This window comes from Oncorhynchus tshawytscha, linkage group LG14 (genome assembly GCF_018296145.1).
Source record: "Oncorhynchus tshawytscha isolate Ot180627B linkage group LG14, Otsh_v2.0, whole genome shotgun sequence".
Classification (NCBI taxonomy): domain Eukaryota; kingdom Metazoa; phylum Chordata; class Actinopteri; order Salmoniformes; family Salmonidae; genus Oncorhynchus; species Oncorhynchus tshawytscha.
In genome coordinates this window covers 24,228,608-24,251,049 of record NC_056442.1, presented here as the reverse complement: position 1 = coordinate 24,251,049, position 22,442 = coordinate 24,228,608, and the positions used below count along the sequence as shown (strand labels likewise).

Genomic DNA, 22,442 nt, shown 5'->3' with positions numbered 1-22,442 from the left:
TAAAAATGTGATTCACATTTTTTTTTTTTTTCCAATGGGGCTATACATTTGGGTGAGGTTTTTTTCTCGCCTGAGTAGCCTCGTTTCACTGCCAAAAATAAAAGTAAACCATCTAGTGTTCAGCGAAATCACAACACAATGTCAAATACAGGTAGCCTAGTCAAATAATTAACATCCAATCACATTAGCAGTTACTCTCTCATGGGAATTCCACTAAAGGTCCGTATGTAGCCAAACGTAGCTGCTGCTCATGTTGGTATCTGTACTGATGGAGAAAAGCCATGACAGGGAGACATAGTGGAGTGGTAATGCTCGTGCAAAGAGTTGCTCCCGATGCCACTTGGGTACACTGCAGCATCCACCGAGAGGCTCTTGCTGCCAAGAGAATGCCTGACAGCTTGAAAGACGTTTTGGACACTACAGTGAAAATGGTTAACTTTGTTAAAGCAAGGCCCCTGAACTCTCGTGTATTTTCTGCATTATGCAATGATATGGGCAGCGACCATGTAACGCTTTTACAACATACAGAAGTGTGCTGGTTATCAAGTGTTTTTGAATTGAGAGACTAGCTTTCTTTACTGACTATAATTTTCACTTGTCTGACCGCTTGCATGATGACGAATTATATCTGGGTGATGTTTTTTCTCACATTAATGATTTGAATCAATGATTACAGGGACTCTCCGCAACTATATTCAATGTGCGGGACAAAATTGAGGCTATGATTAAGAAGTTGGAGCTCTTTTCTGTCTGCAACACATAGGTCTTTCCATCGATTTGTTTGTGTGCAAATGAACTCAAGCTTATGGACAATGTCAAATGTGATATAGCGAAACAACTGAGTGAGCTGAGTGCGCAATTAAACAGGTACTTTCCTGAAACGGACAACATAAACAACTGGATTCGTTATCCCTTCCATGCCCTGCCTCCAGTCCACTTCCCGATATCTGAACAAGAGAGCCTCATCGAAATTGTAGCAAGCGGTTCTGTGAAAATTGTATTTAATCAGAAGCCACTGCCAGATTTCTGGATAGGGCTGCGCTCAGAGTTTCTTGCCTTGGTAAATCGCGCTGTTAAGACACTGATGCCCTTTGCAACCACATACATATGTGAGAGTGGATTCTCGGCCCTCACTAGCATGAAAACTAAATACAGGCATAGACTGTGCGTGGAAAATGATTTAAGACTGAGACTCTCTCCAATACAACCCAACATTGCAGAGTTGTGTGCATCCTTTCAAGCACACCGTCATTAACCTGTGGTGAGTTATACAGTTATAAATGTGTACAAATACAGCTATAAATGTGTACAGATAGTTATAAATGTGTATGGATACAGTTATAAATGTGTACAGATACACATATAAAATGTGTACGGATACAGCTATAAATGTGTACGGATACAGTTATAAATGTGTACAGATACAGTTATAAATGTGTACAGATACAGTTATAAATGTGTACAGATAGTTATAAATGTGTACAGATACAGTTATAAATGTGTACAGATAGTTATAAATGTGTACAGATACAGTTATAAATGTGTACGGATACAGTTATAAAATGTGTACAGATACAGCTATAAATGTGTACAGATACAGTTATAAATGTGTACGGATACAGATATAAAATGTGTACGGATACAGATATAAAATGTGTACAGATACAGTTATAAATGTGTACGGATACAGCTATAAATGTGTACAGATACAGTTATAAATGTGTACGGATACAGCTATAAATGTGTACGGATACAGTTATAAATGTGTACGGATACAGTTATAAATGTGTACGGATACAGCTATAAATGTGTACAGATACAGTTATAAATGTGTACAGATACAGCTATAAATGTGTACGGATACAGTTATAAATGTGTACGGATACAGATATAAAATGTGTACAGATACAGTTATAAATGTGTACGGATACAGATATAAAATGTGTACGGATACAGCTATAAATGTGTACGGATACAGTTATAAATGTGTACAGATAGTTATAAATGTGTACGGATACAGTTATAAATGTGTACAGATACAGCTATAAATGTGTACACATACAGTTATAAATGTGTACGGATACAGATATAAAATGTGTATACAGATATAAAATGTGTACGGATACAGATATAAAATGTGTACAGATACAGTTATAAATGTGTACGGATACAGCTATAAATGTGTACAGATACAGTTATAAATGTGTACGGATACAGCTATAAATGTGTACAGATACAGTTATAAATAATAGTTATAAATGTGTACGATACAGTCATAAATGTGTACAGATACAGTATAAATGTGCAGATATAAAATGTGTACGGATACAGCTATAAATGTGTACAGATACAGTTAAATGTGTAAATACAGCTATAAATGTACGGATACAGCTATAAATGTGTACGGATGTATAAAATGTGTACAGATACAGTACGGATACAGATATAAAATGTGTACAGATACAGCTATAAATGTGTACGGATAAGATATAAAATGTGTACAGATACAGTTATAAATGTGTACAGATACAGTTATAAATGTGTACAGATACAGTTATAAATGTGTACAGATACAGTTATAAATGTGTACAGATACAGCTATAAATGTGTACGGTTATAAATGTGTACAGATATAAAATGATACAGATATAAAATGTGTACGGATACAGTTATAAATGTGTAATGTGTACGGATACAGCTATAAATGTGTACAGATACAGTTATAAATGTACGGATACAGCTATAAATGTGTACGGATACAGCTATAAATGTGTACGGATACAGCTATAAATGTGTACGGATACAGCTATAAATGTGTACAGCTATAAATGTGTACGGATAAGCTATAAATGTGTACAGATACAGTTATAAATGTGTACGGATACAGCTATAAATAATACAGCTATAAATGTGTACGGATACAGCTATAAATAATACAGTTATAAATGTGTACGGATACAGATATAAAATGTGTACAGATACAGTTATAAATGTGTACGGATACAGCTATAAATGTGTACAGATACAGTTATAAATGTGTACGGATACAGCTATAAATGTGTACAGATACAGTTATAAATGTGTACAGATAGTTATAAATGTGTACGATACAGTCATAAATGTGTACAGATACAGATATAAAATGTGTACGGATACAGATAGTTATAAATGTGTACGGATACAGCTATAAAGGTGTACAGATACAGCTATAAATGTGTACAGATAGTTATAAATGTGTACGGATACAGATATAAAATGTGTACAGATACAGATATAAAATGTGTACAGATACAGTTATAAATGTTTACGGATACAGCTATAAATGTGTACGGATACAGATATAAAATGTGTACGGATACAGATATAAAATGTGTACGGATACAGCTATAAATGTGTGGATACAGCTATAAATGTGTACATACAGATATAAAATAAACAGTTATAAATGTACGGATACAGTTATAAATGTGTACGGATACAGCTATAAATGTGTATAAAATGTGTACGGATACAGTTATAAATGTGTACAGATAGTTATAAATGTGTACGGATACAGATATAAATGATATAAAATGTACAGATACAGTTATAAATGTGTACGGATACAGCTATAAATGTGTACAGATACAGTTATAAATGTGTACAGATACAGTTATAAATGTGTACGGATACAGCTATAAATGTGTACGGATACAGATATAAAATGTGTACGGATACAGATATAAAATGTGTACGGATACAGTTATAAATGTGTACGGATACAGTTATAAATGTGTACAGATACAGTTATAAATGTGTACAGATACAGTTATAAATGTGTACGGAAACAGTTATAAATGTGTACAGATACAGCTATAAATGTGTACGGATACAGTTATAAACGTGTACGGATACAGCTATAAATGTGTATGGATACAGATATAAAATGTGTACAGATACAGATATAAAATGTGTACAGATACAGCTATAAATGTGTACACATACAGTTATAAATGTGTACGGATACAGATATAAAATGTGTACAGATACAGATATAAAATGTGTACAGATACAGTTATAAATGTGTACAGATACAGTTATAAATGTGTACGGATACAGTTATAAATGTGTACGGATACAGATATAAAATGTGTACGGATACAGATATAAAATGTGTACAGATACAGTTATAAATGTGTACGGATACAGCTATAAATGTGTACAGATACAGTTATAAATGTGTACGGATACAGCTATAAATGTGTACAGATACAGTTATAAATGTGTACAGATAGTTATAAATGTGTACGATACAGTCATAAATGTGTACAGATACAGTTATAAATGTGTACGGATGCAGATATAAATGTGTACGGATACAGCTATAAATGTGTACAGATACAGCTATAAATGTGTACAGATACAGCTATAAATGTGTACAGATACAGTTATAAATGTGTACGGATACAGCTATAAATGTGTACAGATACAGTTATAAATGTGTACAGATAGTTATAAATGTGTACGATACAGTCATAAATGTGTACAGATACAGTTATAAATGTGTACGGATGCAGATATAAAATGTGTACGGATACAGCTATAAATGTGTACAGATACAGCTATAAATGTGTACAGATACAGCTATAAATGTGTACGGATACAGTTATAAATGTGTACGGATACAGATATAAAATGTGTACAGATACAGTTATAAATGTGTACGGATACAGCTATAAATGTGTACGGATACAGCTATAAATGTGTACGGATATAGTTATAAATGTGTACGGATACAGCTATAAATGTGTACAGATACAGTTATAAATGTGTACGGATACAGCTATAAATGTGTACGGATACAGCTATAAATGTGTACGGATACAGCTATAAATGTGTACGGATACAGCTATAAATGTGTACAGATACAGTTATAAATGTGTACGGATACAGATATAAAATGTGTACAGATACAGTTATAAATGTGTATGGATACAGTTATAAATGTGTACGGATACAGCTATAAATGTGTACGGATACAGCTATAAATGTGTACGGATACAGATATAAATGTGTACGGATACAGTATAAATGTGTACGGATACAGATATAAAATGTGTACAGATACAGATATAAAATGTGTACAGATACAGTTATAAATGTGTACGGATACAGCTATAAATGTGTACGGATACAGATATAAAATGTGTACGGATACAGATATAAAATGTGTACGGATACAGTTATAAATGTGTACGGATACAGTTATAAATGTGTACAGATACAGTTATAAATGTGTACAGATACAGTTATAAATGTGTACGGATACAGTTATAAATGTGTACGGATACAGATATAAAATGTGTACAGATACAGTTATAAATGTGTACGGATACAGATATAAAATGTGTACGGATACAGTTATAAATGTGTACGGATACAGCTATAAATGTGTACGGATACAGATATAAATGTGTACAGATACAGATATAAAATGTGTACGGATACAGATATAAAATGTGTACGGATACAGTTATAAATGTGTACGGATACAGTTATAAATGTGTACAGATACAGTTATAAATGTGTACAGATACAGTTATAAATGTGTACGGATACAGCTATAAATGTGTACGGATACAGATATAAAATGTGTACAGATACAGTTATAAATGTGTACAGATACAGTTATAAATGTGTACAGATACAGTTATAAATGTGTACGGATACAGTTATAAATGTGTACAGATACAGCTATAAATGTGTACGGATACAGTTATAAACGTGTACGGATACAGCTATAAATGTGTATGGATACAGATATAAAATGTGTACGGATACAGATATAAAATGTGTACGGATACACTTATAAATGTGTACGGATACAGCTATAAATGTGTACGGATACAGATATAAAATGTGTACAGATACAGATATAAAATGTGTACGGATACAGATATAAAATGTGTACGGATACAGTTATAAATGTGTTCGGATACAGCTATAAATGTGTATGGTTACAGTTTATGATTGATGTGCACCCCTTTCTTCATCTCTCCCAAGTCCAGAACGCTGCATTCCCCCCACTAATTCTATTATTAATCTCACTCCCTCCATATGTCTCTGTCTCACCATCAGCCCTGGGATGGGATTGGAACAGCGACAGTCCTTTGTTCCTGGCCACCCTAACCAAATTACTCTCTTTTTTCCTGTGGTGTTTTCCTTTCTCCCTCTCTTGTCCCTGTTCGCTCTGTGTGTGTGTGTGTGTGGGTGTCTCCCCCTTCCTCTCTCGCTCTCTCTGTCTCTCTTTCCATCTCTCTTTCCATCTCTCTCTCTCTCCCTCTCTCTCTCGCTCTCTCCATCTCTCTCTCTCTCTCTCTCGCTCTCTCTGTCTGTCTCTCTCCCTCTCTCTCTCTCTCTCTCTCTCTCTCTCTCTCTCTCTCGCTCTCTCTGTCTGTCTCTTTCTCTCTCTCTCTTTCTCTCTCTCTCTGTGTCTCTTTCTCTCTCTCTGTCTCTCTCTCTCTCCCAAGGCTCAGGACTTTTACGTGGAGATGAAATGGGAGTTTACAAGCTGGGGTAAGTCATAATAAATAATGTTATCTGCCTCTCAGATTTTTATCTGCATGGATGATGGCTTCCTGCCTGACTGTATATGAGCTTGGTGACAGACTTCCTTTCTCGGTGGGTCTGCATTGTCTCCATAGAAATAAAATCACTAAAATGGGTAAAGACCCCCAAATTACGGCAATAAAAAAGTTACACTCAAAATAGCCGCCAGGCCAACCATCACAGGACAATTGACTAGAGTGGGAGTGACGCCTGTTCTAGGAATTATATTTCTATGGCTGTCTATATCTCTCTCTCTTTCCTAGTGCCGCTGGTGTCTCGTATCTGTCCCAGTGACACATACCGCGTGTGGAAGAGTGGCCAGTGTCTGCGCGTAGACACCACTCTCATGGGCTTTGATCAGATGACCTGGCAGAGAGGAAACCGAAGTTTCATCTTCCGGGGTCAAGGTCAGGGGTCCAGTGTGTGTGTGTGTGTGTGTGTGTGTGTGTGTGTGTGTGTGTTTGTGTGTGTGTGTGTGTGTGTGTGTGGTCGAATCCTCTTTTCTATTGTCACAGGACTTCCTTCCTTCCTTCTTCTCCCCCTATCACTGCCATCATTATGTTAGTCACTGTCTGACAAATCTATCCAACTCAGGACTATATCCTGTTTTGATATTACTTCCTCTCACTGTCTTTTATTGACTCCTCCAGCTTTTTAAATCCTCCTCCTCCTCCTCCTCCTCCTCCTCCTCCTCCGTCTTTCTGTGTCACTCCATCTCTGTCTATGTGACCTTTCTCTTCACTCTCTCTCGACTCTCGACTCTCCTCCTACGTAAGTCAGTCTGAGCCTCCTCTTCCCCACCTCTATCACCCTCTCTTTGGTTGAACTGTTCCTCCTCCTTTCTGTCTATCTCTCTCTAACCTGTCTTCCTCTCCCTTCCCATCTCTCTCTCTTCTCCATCCTTCTCTTTGTCCATCTCTCAGTCTATCGCTCTCTAAATCCATATTTCTTTCTCTGTCTGTTGCCGCTCCCTATCCCGTCCTCCTCCTCTCCCTCTCTCTCTAACCCTGCTTTCTCTCTCTCTCAAGCCCTGTCTAAATCCATTTGTGTCCATTTATCAGTGTCTTTAATCCACCCTATCTCCCCCTCTCTCTCTCTATCCCACCCATCTTTCTCTCTGTCTTTCTTTCTCTGTAATCCATCCCTCCCACCCTCTCGCTCTCTCAATTTTATTCTTACTCTCACATTTTCTCTCTCTCTCTCTCTCTCTCTCTCTCTCTAACTACTCCTCTCTGTCTATCCGTCAGACTCCAGTGCGGTGGTGATGGAGGTGGACCACGACAGACAGCTGGTGTTCTGTGAGACCCTGTGTGTGTCCTCTCTGACGTCTCCCACCTCGCAGCGGGGCACTGCCAGCCTGGGCCTCCTGGGGGCACTACAGCCCAGCGGGGAGCAGGTGGTAGCCCGCCTCTCCGCCCCCGTGGTCACCACCCAGCTAGACACCAAAAATATCACCTTCGAGAGGTGAGAGTCGGAGGGAACGAGAGAAGGAGTGTTAGCATTGAGCAGGAGCAGAGATAGGTAGGAAATGAAAAGGAGTAGAATAATGATATAGTGAGAAAGGGATAAGGGAATGAGGAGAGGAGATGAAGAGAGGAAGAGGAGAGGCAGGGAGGGGGTCACTAAGGGCAAGACCAGACACATCTCTCATGCAGGTCAGATAGTATGAAAAAGTAAGGGAGGAGAATGAGAGAGAGTGAGAGGTGAGAAGGAGGGAGAGTGTAATCATCATTTATTGCTTGCTGAGTGTCACCTCTGTCGTTTTGGCAGCACCAGGGGGGATGCTCGACATGCCAATAATCCATTTATGAATATGAATTGAAGGGAGGGAGAACACCACCTCTAAGTCAGACCTGTTGTTTTGTGTTTGGCTCTGTCTGTCTGGCAGGAATAAGACTGGCATCCTAGGCTGGCGCAGTGAGAAGAACGAGATGGTGAACGGGTATGAGGCTAAGGTACAGACAAGTAGTCGTTAATCCTTATATCTCTGGCTTTCAATTTGGTTTTGCCCGAATGACCTAAAATACTCTAAAGTTCAAGATGTACAGTATATAATGTAATCTGTTCACTGAGCGCTGATTCTAGAGTAAGGCACTATCAATATACAGATATACATAGACTCAGCAGTGAGACCACCTCCCTACTACATCACTAACCTAAAGCAGTCACAGAACATGCGTCCCAATTGGCACTAGGAACTAGAGTCCCATAACCATGACGTTCTTCTTGTCCTTTGTCTTCTCTGTTAGGTGTACGGCGCCTCCAATGTGGAACTGATCACTCGAACCCGAACGGACCATCTCAGTGAGCCACTCAAGGCGAAGCCCAAAGGTGTCTCTTTTTCCTGAAGTTCTACATATTAGTTTAAAAATCCCCTTGCATCAATACTGGTAATCTTCCACGTCTTGGCTTAGATGCAGTGAAAGGGCCCAATTCAGAGCTGAGATAAGCGTGTGCAACACAAACTTTGGTGTAAGTCATTCATTGACGTCAATGGGAGAATTGAGCAAAGATTTGAGTTGAGCGTGCTGATCTCAAGTCAGGCCCTAAATAAACTGGAGTGTATTCACGAGGAATCAAACGGAAGAAAATGGGCTGAAACGGGGAAGGACTAACCTGAACTTGTCCAATAGGAAATGCTTGTTTTGGTTGCAAAACATTTAGCTATGGTTTGACCTAATAAAGAAGCTCTGATGGTGATAATTGCACAGAAGCCCCAATAAATGGCCCCTAAAGCATTTTCCACAGTAATTTCTTAGGCCAGAGAAGACTATTGTCCTTGCTATTGTCTGATCACTGGCCCGTCTCTCTCATAGCCCTCCCTCCAAGAACCCAACTCCTCCAGTCCCTTACCCCATCTCCATCCCTCCAAAATTGACAAGAGACAGCAGTCGAGAATTCTTAGGTTAGTGTTGCAGACATAGAAATAGTATTGGTAGAACAGAGATTCCCACTCCCACTACCAGGTAGGTTCTACTAACCCTATTTCTATGGTCACAGACTTGTTCTGAGTTCCTCTCATGAATGTTCCACTGATGTGACCTTTTTCTCAGTCGGTAAGACGCCCCTGCAAAACTTCCTAGGGATCGCCGAGCAACACATGGGGCCCAACAATGGGGTTAGTGGTCATAGTCATCATTATCATCATCATCATTTATCCAAACCATGATCCTCCTCATCATCCTCATCCTCCTCATCACCATCATCAATCCTAATCATCATCCTCATCCTCATCATTGTATAGGGATTTTACCTTATAGCCAGAGTGGCTGTCAATTTTGACATGAGTAAAGAGGTCTCTGGGCATCTCTTCTCTCTCAAATATTGATCACCATTTGAATTGTCTTTGAACAATCTTTATCCCCCTCTCTCATCCTCTCCCTCTCTTTCTTTCTCTCTCTTAACCCCCCCTCCTTTTATCCCTCTCTCTCTTTCTCTCTCGATCTCTTTCACTCTGTCTCAATCTCTTTCACTCTGTCTCTCTTACTCTATATCTCCCTCCCTCTCTCTCTCCTCTCTCCCCATCCCCCTCCCTCCCCTTCTCTCAACAGGCCCTAGTGACTCAGATGTCATGTCCTGCCGTGACCAACCCCACAGCCCTGACAGCCGAGGAGTACTTCAATCCCAACCTGCCCCTGGGCACCCGGGATATTGGCCACCCCTGTCAACTCACCACCAAGACTCAGAGGTGACAGCGACAGCCATCCCAGCCCGTATAACACCCTCTATGCCTGGGGCCCTTGGCTATAATAGCCCTATCCAGAACCATACAACATGTCTGGATCCCAAATGGCAACCTATTCCCTTTATAGTGCATTTAATTTAACCAGGGCCCAAAGTAATGCATTATGTAGGGAATAGGGTGCAATTTTGGATGCAGTCTACAGTAGGTCTCTGGTCCTGTCAAGTGGTTTGGCTCTGTCCCATGCATGTACATGTTTTCTTTCTATCCAATCTACAGTATGTAGGCTGTGTGATCTGATCAATTACTATGAAAATTGAGATCACATCAATGGCCATTTAGAATTCTGCTGGTTATTGGATAGATTGTGACAAGACAACAGTGAGATGGTGTCCCAGCCCGATCACTAGGCTGCAAGTACATGATCTCATCAGTTGAACATAAACATTGATTGGTCTGAACAGAAACCAGTGCAACAAATGACAAGATGTGATCAATGCTCTAGGATGAGATAGAACTAGAGTTCCAGTCTCTCACAGTCTTTCAATATGCCTGCATGACCAACAAAGACTCTTTCTGTGGGACACGTTCCTTCATTTTATGTTTCCAAACAATTTGCTACGGTGAGACCAACTAAACAAGAGTCAGGAGTATTGTATAATATGCACACTACCATTCAAAAAGTTGGGGTCACAATGTCCTTGTTTTTGAAAGAAAAGCACTTTTTTTTGTCCATTAAAATAACATCAAATTGATCAGAAATACAGTGTAGACATTGTTAATGTTGTAAACGACTATTGTAGCTGGAAACGGCTGATTTTTAAGGGAATATCTACATAGCCGTACAGAGGCCCATTATCAGCAACCATCACTCCTGTGTTCCAATTGCACGTTGTGTTAGCAAATCCAAGTTTATCATTTTAAAAGGCTAATTGATCATTAGAAAACCCTTTTGCGATTATGTTAGCGCAGCTGAAAACTGTTGTGCTGATTAAAGAAGCAATAAAACTGTCCTTCTTTAGACTAGTTGAGTATCTGGAGATTCAGCATTTGTGGGTTCGATTACAGGCTCAAAATGGCCAGAAACAAAGACCTTTCTTCTGAAACTCGTCAGTCTATTCTTGTTCTGAGAAATGAAGGCTATTCCATGCCAGAAATTGCCAAGAAACTGAAGATCTCGTACAACGCTGTGTACTAGTCCCTTCACAGAACAGCGCAAACTGGCCCTAACCAGAATAGAAAGATGAGTGGGAGGCCCCGGTGCACACCTGAGCAAGAGGACAAGTACATTAGAGTGTCTAGTTTAAGAAACAGATGCTTCACAAGTCCTCAACTGGCAGCTTCATTAAATAGTACCCGCAAAACACCAGTCTCAACGTTAACAGTGAAGAAGCGACTCTGGGATGCTGGTCTTCTAGGCAGAGTTGCAAAGTAAAAGCCATATCTCAGACTAGCCAATAAAAATAAAAGATTAAGATGGGCAAAAGAACGAAGACACTGGACAGAGGAAGGTTGGAAAAAAGTGTTATGGACAGATGAATCTAAGTTTGAGCTGTTCGGATCACAAAGAAGAACATTCGTGAGACGCAGAAAAAAAATTAAGATGCTGGAAGAATGATTGACGCCATCTGTCAAGCATGCTGGAGGCAAGGTGATGGTCTGGGAGTGTTTTGGTGGCGGTAAAGTGGGAGATTTGTACAGGGTAAAAGGGATCTCGAAGAAGAAAGGCTATTACTTAATTTTGCAACACCACGCCATACCCTGTGGACGCCGCTTAATTGGAGCCAATTTCCTCTTACAACAGGACAATGACCCAAAACACAGCTCCAAACTATGCAAGAACTATTTAGGGAAGAAGCAGTCAGCTGGTATTCTGTCTATAATGGAGTGGCCAGCACAGCCACCGGCTCTCAAATCTATTGAGCTGTTGTGGGAGCAGCTTGATCGTATGGTACATAAAAAGTGCCCATCAAGCCAATCCAACTTGTGGGAGGTGCTTCAGGAAGCATGGGGTGACATCTCTTCAGATTACCTCAACAAATTGACAACTAGAATGCCAATGATCTGCATGGCTGTAATTGCTGCAAATTGAGGATTCTTTGACGAAAGCAAAGTTTGAAGGACAAAATTATTATTTCAATTAAAAATCATTATTTATAACCTTGTCAAGGTTATATTTCCTATTCATTTTTCAACTAATTTCATGTATGTTTTCATGGAAAACAAGGACATTTCTAAGTGACCCCAAACTTTTGAATGGTAGTATATCCAGTCAAAAGTTTGGACACACCTAGTCATTCAAGGGTTTTTGTTTATTTTTCTACATACATTGTTTATTTTTCTACGTAGAATAATAGTGAAGATATCAAAACTATGAAATAACACATATGGAAACATGTAGTAACCAAAAAAGTGTTAAACAAATCAAAATGTACAGTAGCCCCCCTTTGCCTTAATGACAGCTTTGCACGCTCTTGGTATTCTCTCAACCAGCTTCACCTGGAATACTTTTCCAACAGTCTTTGAAGGAGTTCCCAAATATGTTGAGCACTTGTTGGCTGCTTTCCTTCACTCTGCAGTCCAATTCATCCCAAACCATCTCAATTGGATTGAGGTCGGGTGATTATGGAGGCCAGGTTATCTGATGCAGCATTCCATCACTCTCCTTCTTGGTCAAAGGCCCTTACACAGCCGAGAGGTGTTGGGTCATTGTCCTGTTGAAAAACAAATGATAGTCCCACTAAGCGCAAACCAGATGCGATGGAGTATCACTGCAGAATGCTGTGGTAGCCATGCTGGTTAAGTGTGCCTTGAATTCTAAATAAATCACTGACAGTGTCAGCAGCAAAGCACCTCCACACCATCACACCTCCTCCATGCTTCATGGTGGGAATCACACATGCGGAGATCATCCGTTCACCTACTCTGAGTCTCACAAAGACACGCCGGTTGGAACCAAAAATCTAAAATGTGGACTTATCAGACCAAAGGATAGATTTCCACCGGTCTAATGTCCACTGCTCGTGTTTCTTGGTCCAAGCAAGTCGCTTTTTCTTATTGGTGTCCTTTAGTAGTGGTTTCTTTGCAGCAATTCGACCATGAAGGCCTGATTCACACCGTCTCCTCTGAACAGTTGATGTTGAGATGTGTCTATTACTTGAACTCTGTGAAGCATTTATTTGGGCTGCAATTTCTTAGGCTGGTAACTCTAATGAACTTATCCTCTGCAACAGAGGTAACTCTGGGTCTTCCTTTCCTGTGGCTGTCCTCATGAGAGCCAGTTTCATCATAGAGCCTGATGGTTTTTGCAACTGCACTTGAAGAAAGTTCTTGACATTTTTCGGATTGACTGACCTTCGTTTCTCTTTGCTTATTTTAGATGTTCTTGCCATAATATGGACTTGGTTTTTTACCAAATAGGGATATCTCTGTATACCACCCTTACCTTGTCACAACACAACTGACTGGCTCAAACGCATTAAGAAGGAAAGAAATTCCACAAATGTACTTTTAACAAGGCACACCTGTCAATTGAAATCCATTCCAGGTGACTTCCTCATGGAGCTGGTTGAGAAAATGCCAAGAGTGTGCAAAACTGTCATCAAGGCAAAAGGTGTCTAATTAGAAGATTCTTAAATAGAAAATATATTTTGATTTGTTTAACACTAACACTTTTTTGTGACAAAATGATTCCATATGTGTTATTTCAAAGTTTTGATGTCTTCACTATTATTCTACAATGTAGAAAATACAAACCATTGAATGAGTGGGTGTGTCCAAACTTTTGACTGGTACTGTACACACAGTGCATTCGGAAAATATTCAGACCCCTTGACATTTTCTACATTTTTTACGTTACATACAGCCTTATTCTAAAATGGAAGAAATTGTTTTTTTCCTTTATCAATCTACACATAATACCCAATAACACATTTTTTGAAATGTTTTCAAATGTATGAAATGAAAAAAAAAACGGAAATATCACATTTACATAAGTATTCAGACACTTTACTCAGTACTTTGTTGAAGCACCTTTGGTAGCGATTACAGCACTGAGTCTTTTTGGGTATCACGCTACAAGCTTGGCACACCTGTATTTGGGGGAGTTTCTCCCATTCTTCTCTGCAGATCCTCTCAAGCTCTGTCAGAGTCGATGTGGAGCGTCGCTGCACAGTTAATTTCAGGTCTCTCTAGAGATGTTTGATCGGGTTCAAGTCCGGGCACTGGTTGGACCACTCAATGACATTCAGAGACTTGACCCGAAGCCACTCCTGCGTTGTCTTGGCTGTGTGCTTGGGGTCGTTGTCCTGTTGTAAGGTGAACCCAGTCTGAGGTCCTGAGTGCTCTAGAGCAGGTTTTCATCAAGGATCTCTCTGTACTTAGCTCCGTTCATCTTTGCCTCGATCCTGACTAAGTCTCTCAGTCCCTGCTGCTGAAAAACATCCCCACAGCATGATGCTGCCACCACCATGCTTCACTGTAAGGATGGTGTCAGGATTCCTCCAGACGTGATGCTTGGCATTCAGGCCAAAGTGTTCAATCTTGGTTTCATCAGACCAGAGAATATTGTTTCTCATCGTGTGAGAAACAATGGCAAACTTTTGGCAAACTCAAAGTGGGCTGTCATATGCCTTTTTACTGAGAAGTGGCCCCTCTACCATAAAGTCCTGATTGGTGGAGTGCTGCAGAGATGGTTGTCCTTCTGGAAGGTTCTCCCATCTCCACAGAGGAACTCTAAAGCTTTGTCAGAGTGACCATCAGGACCATCAGGTCACCTCCCTGACCAAGGCCCTTCTCCCCAGATTGCTCAGTTTGGCTGAGCAGCCAGCTCTAGGAAGAATCTTGGTGGTTCCAAACTTCTTCCATTTAGGAATGATGGAGGACAGTGTATTCTTTGGGACCTTCAATTGCTGCAGAAATATTTTGGTACCCTTCCCCAGATCTGTGCCTCGACAAATTTCTAAAAACCTGTTTTCGCTTTGTCATTATGGGGTGTAGATTGTTGAGGCAATTTGTTTGTATTTAATACATTTTTGAATAAGGCTGTAACGTAAAATGTGGAAAATTCTGGGGGGTCTGAATACTTTCCGAATGCACTGTACATGTTTCCCGGTTTCCTCAGGTTCAAGGCTAAGCTGTGGCTGTGTGAGGCCCATCCTCTGTCCCTAGCGGAGCAGGTGGCACCCATCATTGACCTCATGGCCATCTCCAATGCTCTCTTCGCCAAGCTCAGGGATTTCATTACCCTGCGACTGCCACCTGGCTTCCCTGTCAAGATCGGTGAGAGAGTAGAGTACACTCCTGTAACCAGATAGTCTGCATCCTAAAGAGCTGGCACATCATGGTAGTTAAAGTGGAGAGAAACCGGGAGTGGGGGATTATCAAAAGTAGACTAGTGGTGTAAAGTACTTAAGTAAAAATACTTTAAAGTACAACTTAATTCATTTTTGTGGGTATCTGTACTTTACTATTTACATTTTTGACAACTTTTGCTTTTACTTCACTACATTTATAAAGATAATAATGTACCTTTTACTCCATACATTTTCCCTGACACCCAAAAGTACTCCTACATGTTTAGGAAAGTGGTCCAATCCACATACTTATCAAAAGGACATCCCGGTTCATTCCTACTGCTTCTGATCTGGCTCATCCGCTAAACACAAATGCGTAATTTCTAAATGATGTCTGAGAGTTGGAGTGTGCCCCTGGCTATTCGTCAATTTTAAAAAAAAATTAAAAAGAAAATTGTGCTGTCTTGTTTGGTTAATATAAGGAATGTGATTTATACTTTTACATTTGACTCTTAAATGTATTTTAGGAATGACATTTACTTTTGATACTTAAGTATATTTAAAACCAAATACTTTTCGACTTTAACTCAAGTAGTTTTTTCCTGGGTGACTTACACTTTTACTTAAAGCATTTTTCTATTAAGGTATCTTTACTTTTACTCAAGTATGACAATTGAATGCCTTTTCCACCACTGAAGCAGACCCACCTGTCCTTATGCCATGTTGGACATTCTGGCTACTCCTTAAATTCATTCAGATGCTGCCTCAAATATGGTTAATTGGGATATGCCAAAATGTGGTAATTTGAGCTCTTAACATGTTTGGAAGATTTACACCTATTGCACATTAATTATGAATCCAGTGATAATCGTAAATCCTAAACATCTCTGTCACTGTCTCTGTCATCTCTTCATCTTCTCAGAAATTCCCATCTATCACATCCTGAATGCCCGGATCACCTTTGGGAACCTGAACGGGTGTGAGGAGGGGTCGGTGACAGGGCCGGGCAGGGTGGAGGGGGAGGTGGATGGACAGAAGGACAGCAGCCCCAGGACTGACACAGACACCCCCTCCCCAGGCAGTGACTCTTCTAGTGTCTCCAGCTCCAGCTCCACAAGTGAGAAACACACACATGGACACATACACACAGACACTCACACACTCACACACTCACACTCACATTCACACTCACACCCACCCACCCACCCACCCACACACACACCCACCCACACACACAATCCATATTTACTCTACAATTAGGGCCAGGAGTGTTTCCCAATCTTATGACTTGACCAGGACAAAGTTATTTTTCTTTTAATCTAAGAAAATTCAAGAATGACCCATAACATCCCATCACTCCTGTCCTGTGTCTCTCCTCCATGCAGCGTCGTGTCGTGGAGGGGAGATCCCCCCATGTGTGTTCGAGCCCCCTCAGGGTTACACTGTGCTGGGAGGCAACCAGAGGGACAACAACATGCGTGGTGATGAGGAGGAGGATCTGCTGCAGTTTGCCATCCAACAGAGTCTGCTGGAGGCTGGCTCGGAGTACGACCAGGTCAGACTCACTCTGGCCCCTCATAGGGATAACTGCCATCTCAAAACCTGGCTCGTCTCCATTAAAGAACACAAAGGAAAATGGAAATGAGCGTCCAGGTTGTCCCTACATGTTTCGTTTGTTTCCTGCCACTTGGTGCCTAATGAACACAAAGTATGGTATGATGGTAGTCCTCTTCATTCCTCAGTGGAACATAAAGCATTGTATGTTTTTCTTGTAACCTTAACTCTGAATTAATACTGTATTTGGGGGGCTCATTCGGGATGTTAATCAACTACATGCTCATTGTATTAGTAGTGTGTACAGATGTGCAAAGAGCTACAAATTCCATATACACTGTAAAGACTTGTGTACGTCTGTCCTAATCCACTAGCTAGACAAACAGCTGACTCAGTATCCTAGGGCATAATCCAGTGTCAACACTGAGATTGAAACATGGAAATGACAAGAAAGTTTGGTGAGTCTTCTTGTTGACTTGGACTATCTCTCTGACTCTGTCTGTCGACTTCCTGGTCTGTGTATAGGTGACTATCTGGGAGGCGCTGACCAACAGCAAGCCCAGCACACGTACTCTTCCCTGTGACCCCAGTCGCCTGCAAAGGTCTGTACTTTCTCCGCACTCGACTCGCTACCCTTCTCAGCCTTTGTTTGCTAAAGCCTTGGCTCGTCCTTCTCCAGCACACTGGAGGCCAGGGAGCTTCCTGGCTGCGTTCACAGCACACAATGTCACTGTTGACTCACTCCCAGTCATGCACACACTGTTGTCTTTGTCTGCATTCCCTGCACCTCATACAGTAGATACACTCTGAGTGACTGGCCCCCACTGATATACAGTAACTCTGCCTCTCTCCTGTATGCCCTCTCTGGGAACAATACACTGCATGTTACATAAGCTCAAACTAGCACAATTCAGTGTGTGTGTGTGTGTGTGTGTGTGTGTGCATGACACATGACAACCCCTCTTTCCTACTCAAATTATGTCCTGTCAAAATGAATCTAGGTCCACCATATTTTTCAACCTTTTCCACTGTCACTGTCAATTCCTCTATTCTCCTTACACAATAACCAGGTTTCCAACCTCATTGTCTCCAACCCACCCACCCACACTCTTCCTCCAGGACTCCCCAGCACAGGCCTTGCCCTCCAGCCAGCCTCTGTAACACGCCCACCAAGAAGCCCCACACAACCTGCAGCTACGACCAGCAGCTCCGTCTGGCAATGGAAATGTCGGCGCGGGAGCAGGCAGAGGCCGAGCTACGGCGACGGCAAGAGGAGGAGGAGCTGCAGCGGATCATCCAACTGTCACTCTTGGAGAAATGAGGGCCTGATTGGCCAGATGGGCTCTAGGAGGTATGGGAGAGGAGGAGGGTGGTCCAGAGAGGGTAGTCAAGAAGTTCACTCTACTCCTGGCTGTGACAGCCTTGCTCCTCCTCCGACCATCCCATATCCCCTTTCCCACTGCGCTCCTTCAATAAGAGCCTGTCTGTGTGGCACAACAGGGCTCTACAGTGCTGATACAGCTACAGTACAGACTCACTACTCTCTGGTGCCACTCTGCACTCGCCGTCAGTGCAAGTTTACAACAAGAAACAAGAAGAAACACTTTTAATGGAATGCTACATTGACCGACCACATCAGTGGTGCTACGGTAATACAAATTGTGTTTGTGAAGGCCACTCTTTAATAAATGGTCCTGTGATTGGGGTATAGGGTTTGTGTCCACTTCACAGACCTGGGTCTTATTCATTAGGCACCAATGAAAGAAAATGTAATGAAACAGGGATGGACTACCTGAAATTGTCCAATAGAAACACTTGTTTTTGTTTACCGTTGCAAATCATTCTGCTATAGTGTGCCCTGGTGAATACTGCCCTCTGTGTGAGTGTCAGTTGGGTCAAGTGGGGTGGGATGTTGAAATACTCTGTTTCTTCCTCATTTTTAATAGATTGCTACATCCCCCCCCACCCCCTGATTTGCACAAAATTGAAAGTACTGTAATTAGACTGTGGATGGACACTTGATGACTGTTAAAGGTTCTAATAAGTAGAGAAATAGAATAATAACCCTATAGAGTTCATGTTAATATGATAACACTATGACAGGAGTTAATGTTAATATGATAACACTATGACAGGAGTTAATGTTAATATGATAACCCTATGACAGGAGTTCATGTTAATATGATAACACTATGACAGGAGTTCATGTTAACATGATAACACTATGACAGGAGTTCATGTTAATATGATAACACTATGACAGTAGTTCATGTTAATATGATAACACTATGACAGGAGTTCATGTTAATATGATAACACTATGACAGTAGTTCATGTTAATATGATAACACTATGACAGTAGTTCATGTTAATGTGATAACACTATGACAGGAGTTAATGCTAATATGATACGAGTTCATGTTAATATGATAACACTATGACAGTAGTTCATGTTAATATGTTAATATGTTAACACTATGACAGGAGTTCATGTTAATATGATAACACTATGGCAGGAGTTAATGCTAATATGATACGAGTTCATGTTAATATGATAACACTATGACAGTAGTTCATGTTAATATGTTAATATGTTAACACTATGACAGGAGTTCATGTTAATATGATAACACTATGACAGGAGTTCATGTTAATATGATAACACTATGGCAGGAGTTAATGCTAATATGATACGAGTTCATGTTAATATGATAACACTATGACAGTAGTTCATGTTAATATGATAACACTATGACAGGAGTTCATGTTAATATGATAACACTATGACAGGAATTCATGTTAATATGATAACACTATGGCAGGAGTTAATGCTAATATGATACGAGTTCATGTTAATATGATAACACTATGACAGTAGTTCATGTTAATATGATAACACTATGACAGGAGTTCATGTTAATATGATAACACTATGACAGGAGTTCATGTTAATATGATAACACTATGACAGGAGTTAATGTTAATATGTTAACACTATGACAGGAGTTAGTATTAATATAATAACACTATAGAGATAATGTTAATAGGTTAACCCTATAGAGTTAATGTTAATATGTGAATGTGATAACACTATGACAGGAGTTCATGTTAATATGATAACACTATGACAGGAGTTAAAGTTAATATGTTAACACTATGACAGGAGTTCATGTTTATATGTTAATGTGATAACACTATGACAGGAGTTCATGTTAATATGATAACCCTATGACAGGAGTTAATGTTAATATGATAACACTATGACAGGAGTTCATGTTAATAGGATAACACTATGTCAGGAGTTCATGTTAATATGATAGGAGTTCATGTTAATATGATAACACAGTGACAGGAGTTCATGTTAATCTGATAACACTATGACAGTAGTTCATGTTAATATGTTAATGTGAAACACTATGACAGGAGTTCATGTTATGATATATGTTAATATGATAACACTATGACAGTAGTTCATGTTAATATGATAACACTATGACAGGAGTTCATGTTAATATGATAACACTATGACAGGAGTTCATGTTAATATGATAACCCTATGACAGGAGTTCATGTTAATATGTTAACACTATGACAGGAGTTCATGTTAATATGATAACCCTATGACAGGAGTTCATGTTAATATGATAACACTATGACAGGAGTTCATGTTAATATGATAACCCTATGACAGGAGTTAATGTTAATATGATAACACTATGACAGGAGTTCATGTTAATAGGATAACACTATGTCAGGAGTTCATGTTAATATGATAGGAGTTCATGTTAATATGATAACACAGTGACAGGAGTTCATGTTAATCTGATAACACTATGACAGTAGTTCATGTTAATATGTTAATGTGATAACACTATGACAGAAGTTCATGCTAATATGATACGAGTTCATGTTAATATGATAACACTATGACAGTAGTTCATGTTAATATGATAACACTATGACAGGAGTTCATGTTAATATGATAACACTATGACAGGAATTCATGTTAATATGATAACACTATGACAGGAGTTAATGCTAATATGATACGAGTTCATGTTAATATGATAACACTATGACAGTAGTTCATGTTAATATGTTAATGTGTTAACCCTATGACAGGAGTTAATGTTAATATGATAACACTATGACAGTAGTTCATGTTAATATGATAACACTATGACAGGAGTTCATGTTAATATGATAACACTATGACAGGAGTTAATGTTAATATAATAACACTATGACATGAGTTAATGTTAATATGATAACACTATGACAGGAGTTAGTATTAATATAATAACACCATAGAGATAATGTTAATATGTTAACCCTATAGAGTTCATGTTAATATGATAACACTATGACAGGAGTTCATGGTGATATGATAACACTATGACAGGAGAATGTAAATATGTTAACCCTAGAGTTAATGTTAATATGATAACACTATGATAGGAGTTCATGTAAATATGTTAACCCTATAGAGTTCATGTTAATATGATAACACTATGACAGTAGTTCATGTTAATATGATAACACTATGACAGAAGTTAATGTTGATATGATAACACTATGACAGTAGTTCATGTTAATATGATAACACTATGACAGGAGTTAATGTTGATATGATAACACTATGACAGGAGTTCATGCTAATATGACAGGAGTTAATGTTAATATGATAACACAATGTCAGAAGTTAATGTTAATATGATAACACAATGTTAGGAGTTATTGTTAATATGTTAACCCTTATGACAGGAGTTCATGCTAATATGATAACACAACGTCAGAAGTTATTGTTAATATGATAACCCTATGACAGGAGACTGGTTCGTTGGCAGCTAGTCTGCTCACAGTTACAGCATCCTAAACAGTTACAGCATCCTAAACCTTTCAATGTGTACGGCCATCATGCAGCTGCTGTTGCTCTCCCTTTGGACTCCGTAGGGGCTGAAATAACCTTTTATGTGAAGCCAAACTATATGGCTTCACATAAATGAATATATACTGAAGAAAAACATAAATGCACATGCAACAATTTCAAACATTTTACTTAGTTACAGTTCATATAAGGAAATCAGTTAATTGAAATATATGCATTAGGCCCTAATCTATGGATTTCACATGATTGGGAATACTGATATGCATCTGATGCTCACAGATACCTTAACATAAAAGTAGGGGAGGGGATCAGAAAACCAGTCAGTATTTGGTGTGGCCACCATTTGCCTCATGCAGCAGGACACATCTCCTTTGCATAGAGTTGATCAAGCTGTTTATTGTGGCCTGTAGAATGTTGTCCCACTCCTCTTCAATGG

General features: G+C 39.6%; 1 protein-coding gene across 1 annotated transcript in view; it reads left to right on the top strand.

Annotated features, from left to right (window-relative positions):
- Positions 1-20,520, top strand: part of LOC112267371 (ankyrin repeat domain-containing protein 13B-like) — a 39,700-nt gene extending 19,180 nt beyond the window's left edge. The window contains exons 4-15 of the mRNA XM_024445651.2: positions 6,510-6,555; positions 6,852-6,995; positions 7,836-8,052; positions 8,477-8,543; positions 8,838-8,919; positions 9,642-9,706; positions 10,140-10,276; positions 15,393-15,550; positions 16,487-16,681; positions 16,950-17,119; positions 17,644-17,720; positions 18,238-20,520. Of these exons, the coding sequence (XP_024301419.2) occupies positions 6,510-6,555; positions 6,852-6,995; positions 7,836-8,052; positions 8,477-8,543; positions 8,838-8,919; positions 9,642-9,706; positions 10,140-10,276; positions 15,393-15,550; positions 16,487-16,681; positions 16,950-17,119; positions 17,644-17,720; positions 18,238-18,439 (1,560 nt within the window). The 3' untranslated portion in view covers positions 18,440-20,520. The remainder of the gene's footprint in view (positions 1-6,509; positions 6,556-6,851; positions 6,996-7,835; positions 8,053-8,476; positions 8,544-8,837; positions 8,920-9,641; positions 9,707-10,139; positions 10,277-15,392; positions 15,551-16,486; positions 16,682-16,949; positions 17,120-17,643; positions 17,721-18,237) is intronic.
- The last annotated feature ends 1,922 nt before the right edge of the window (positions 20,521-22,442 follow it).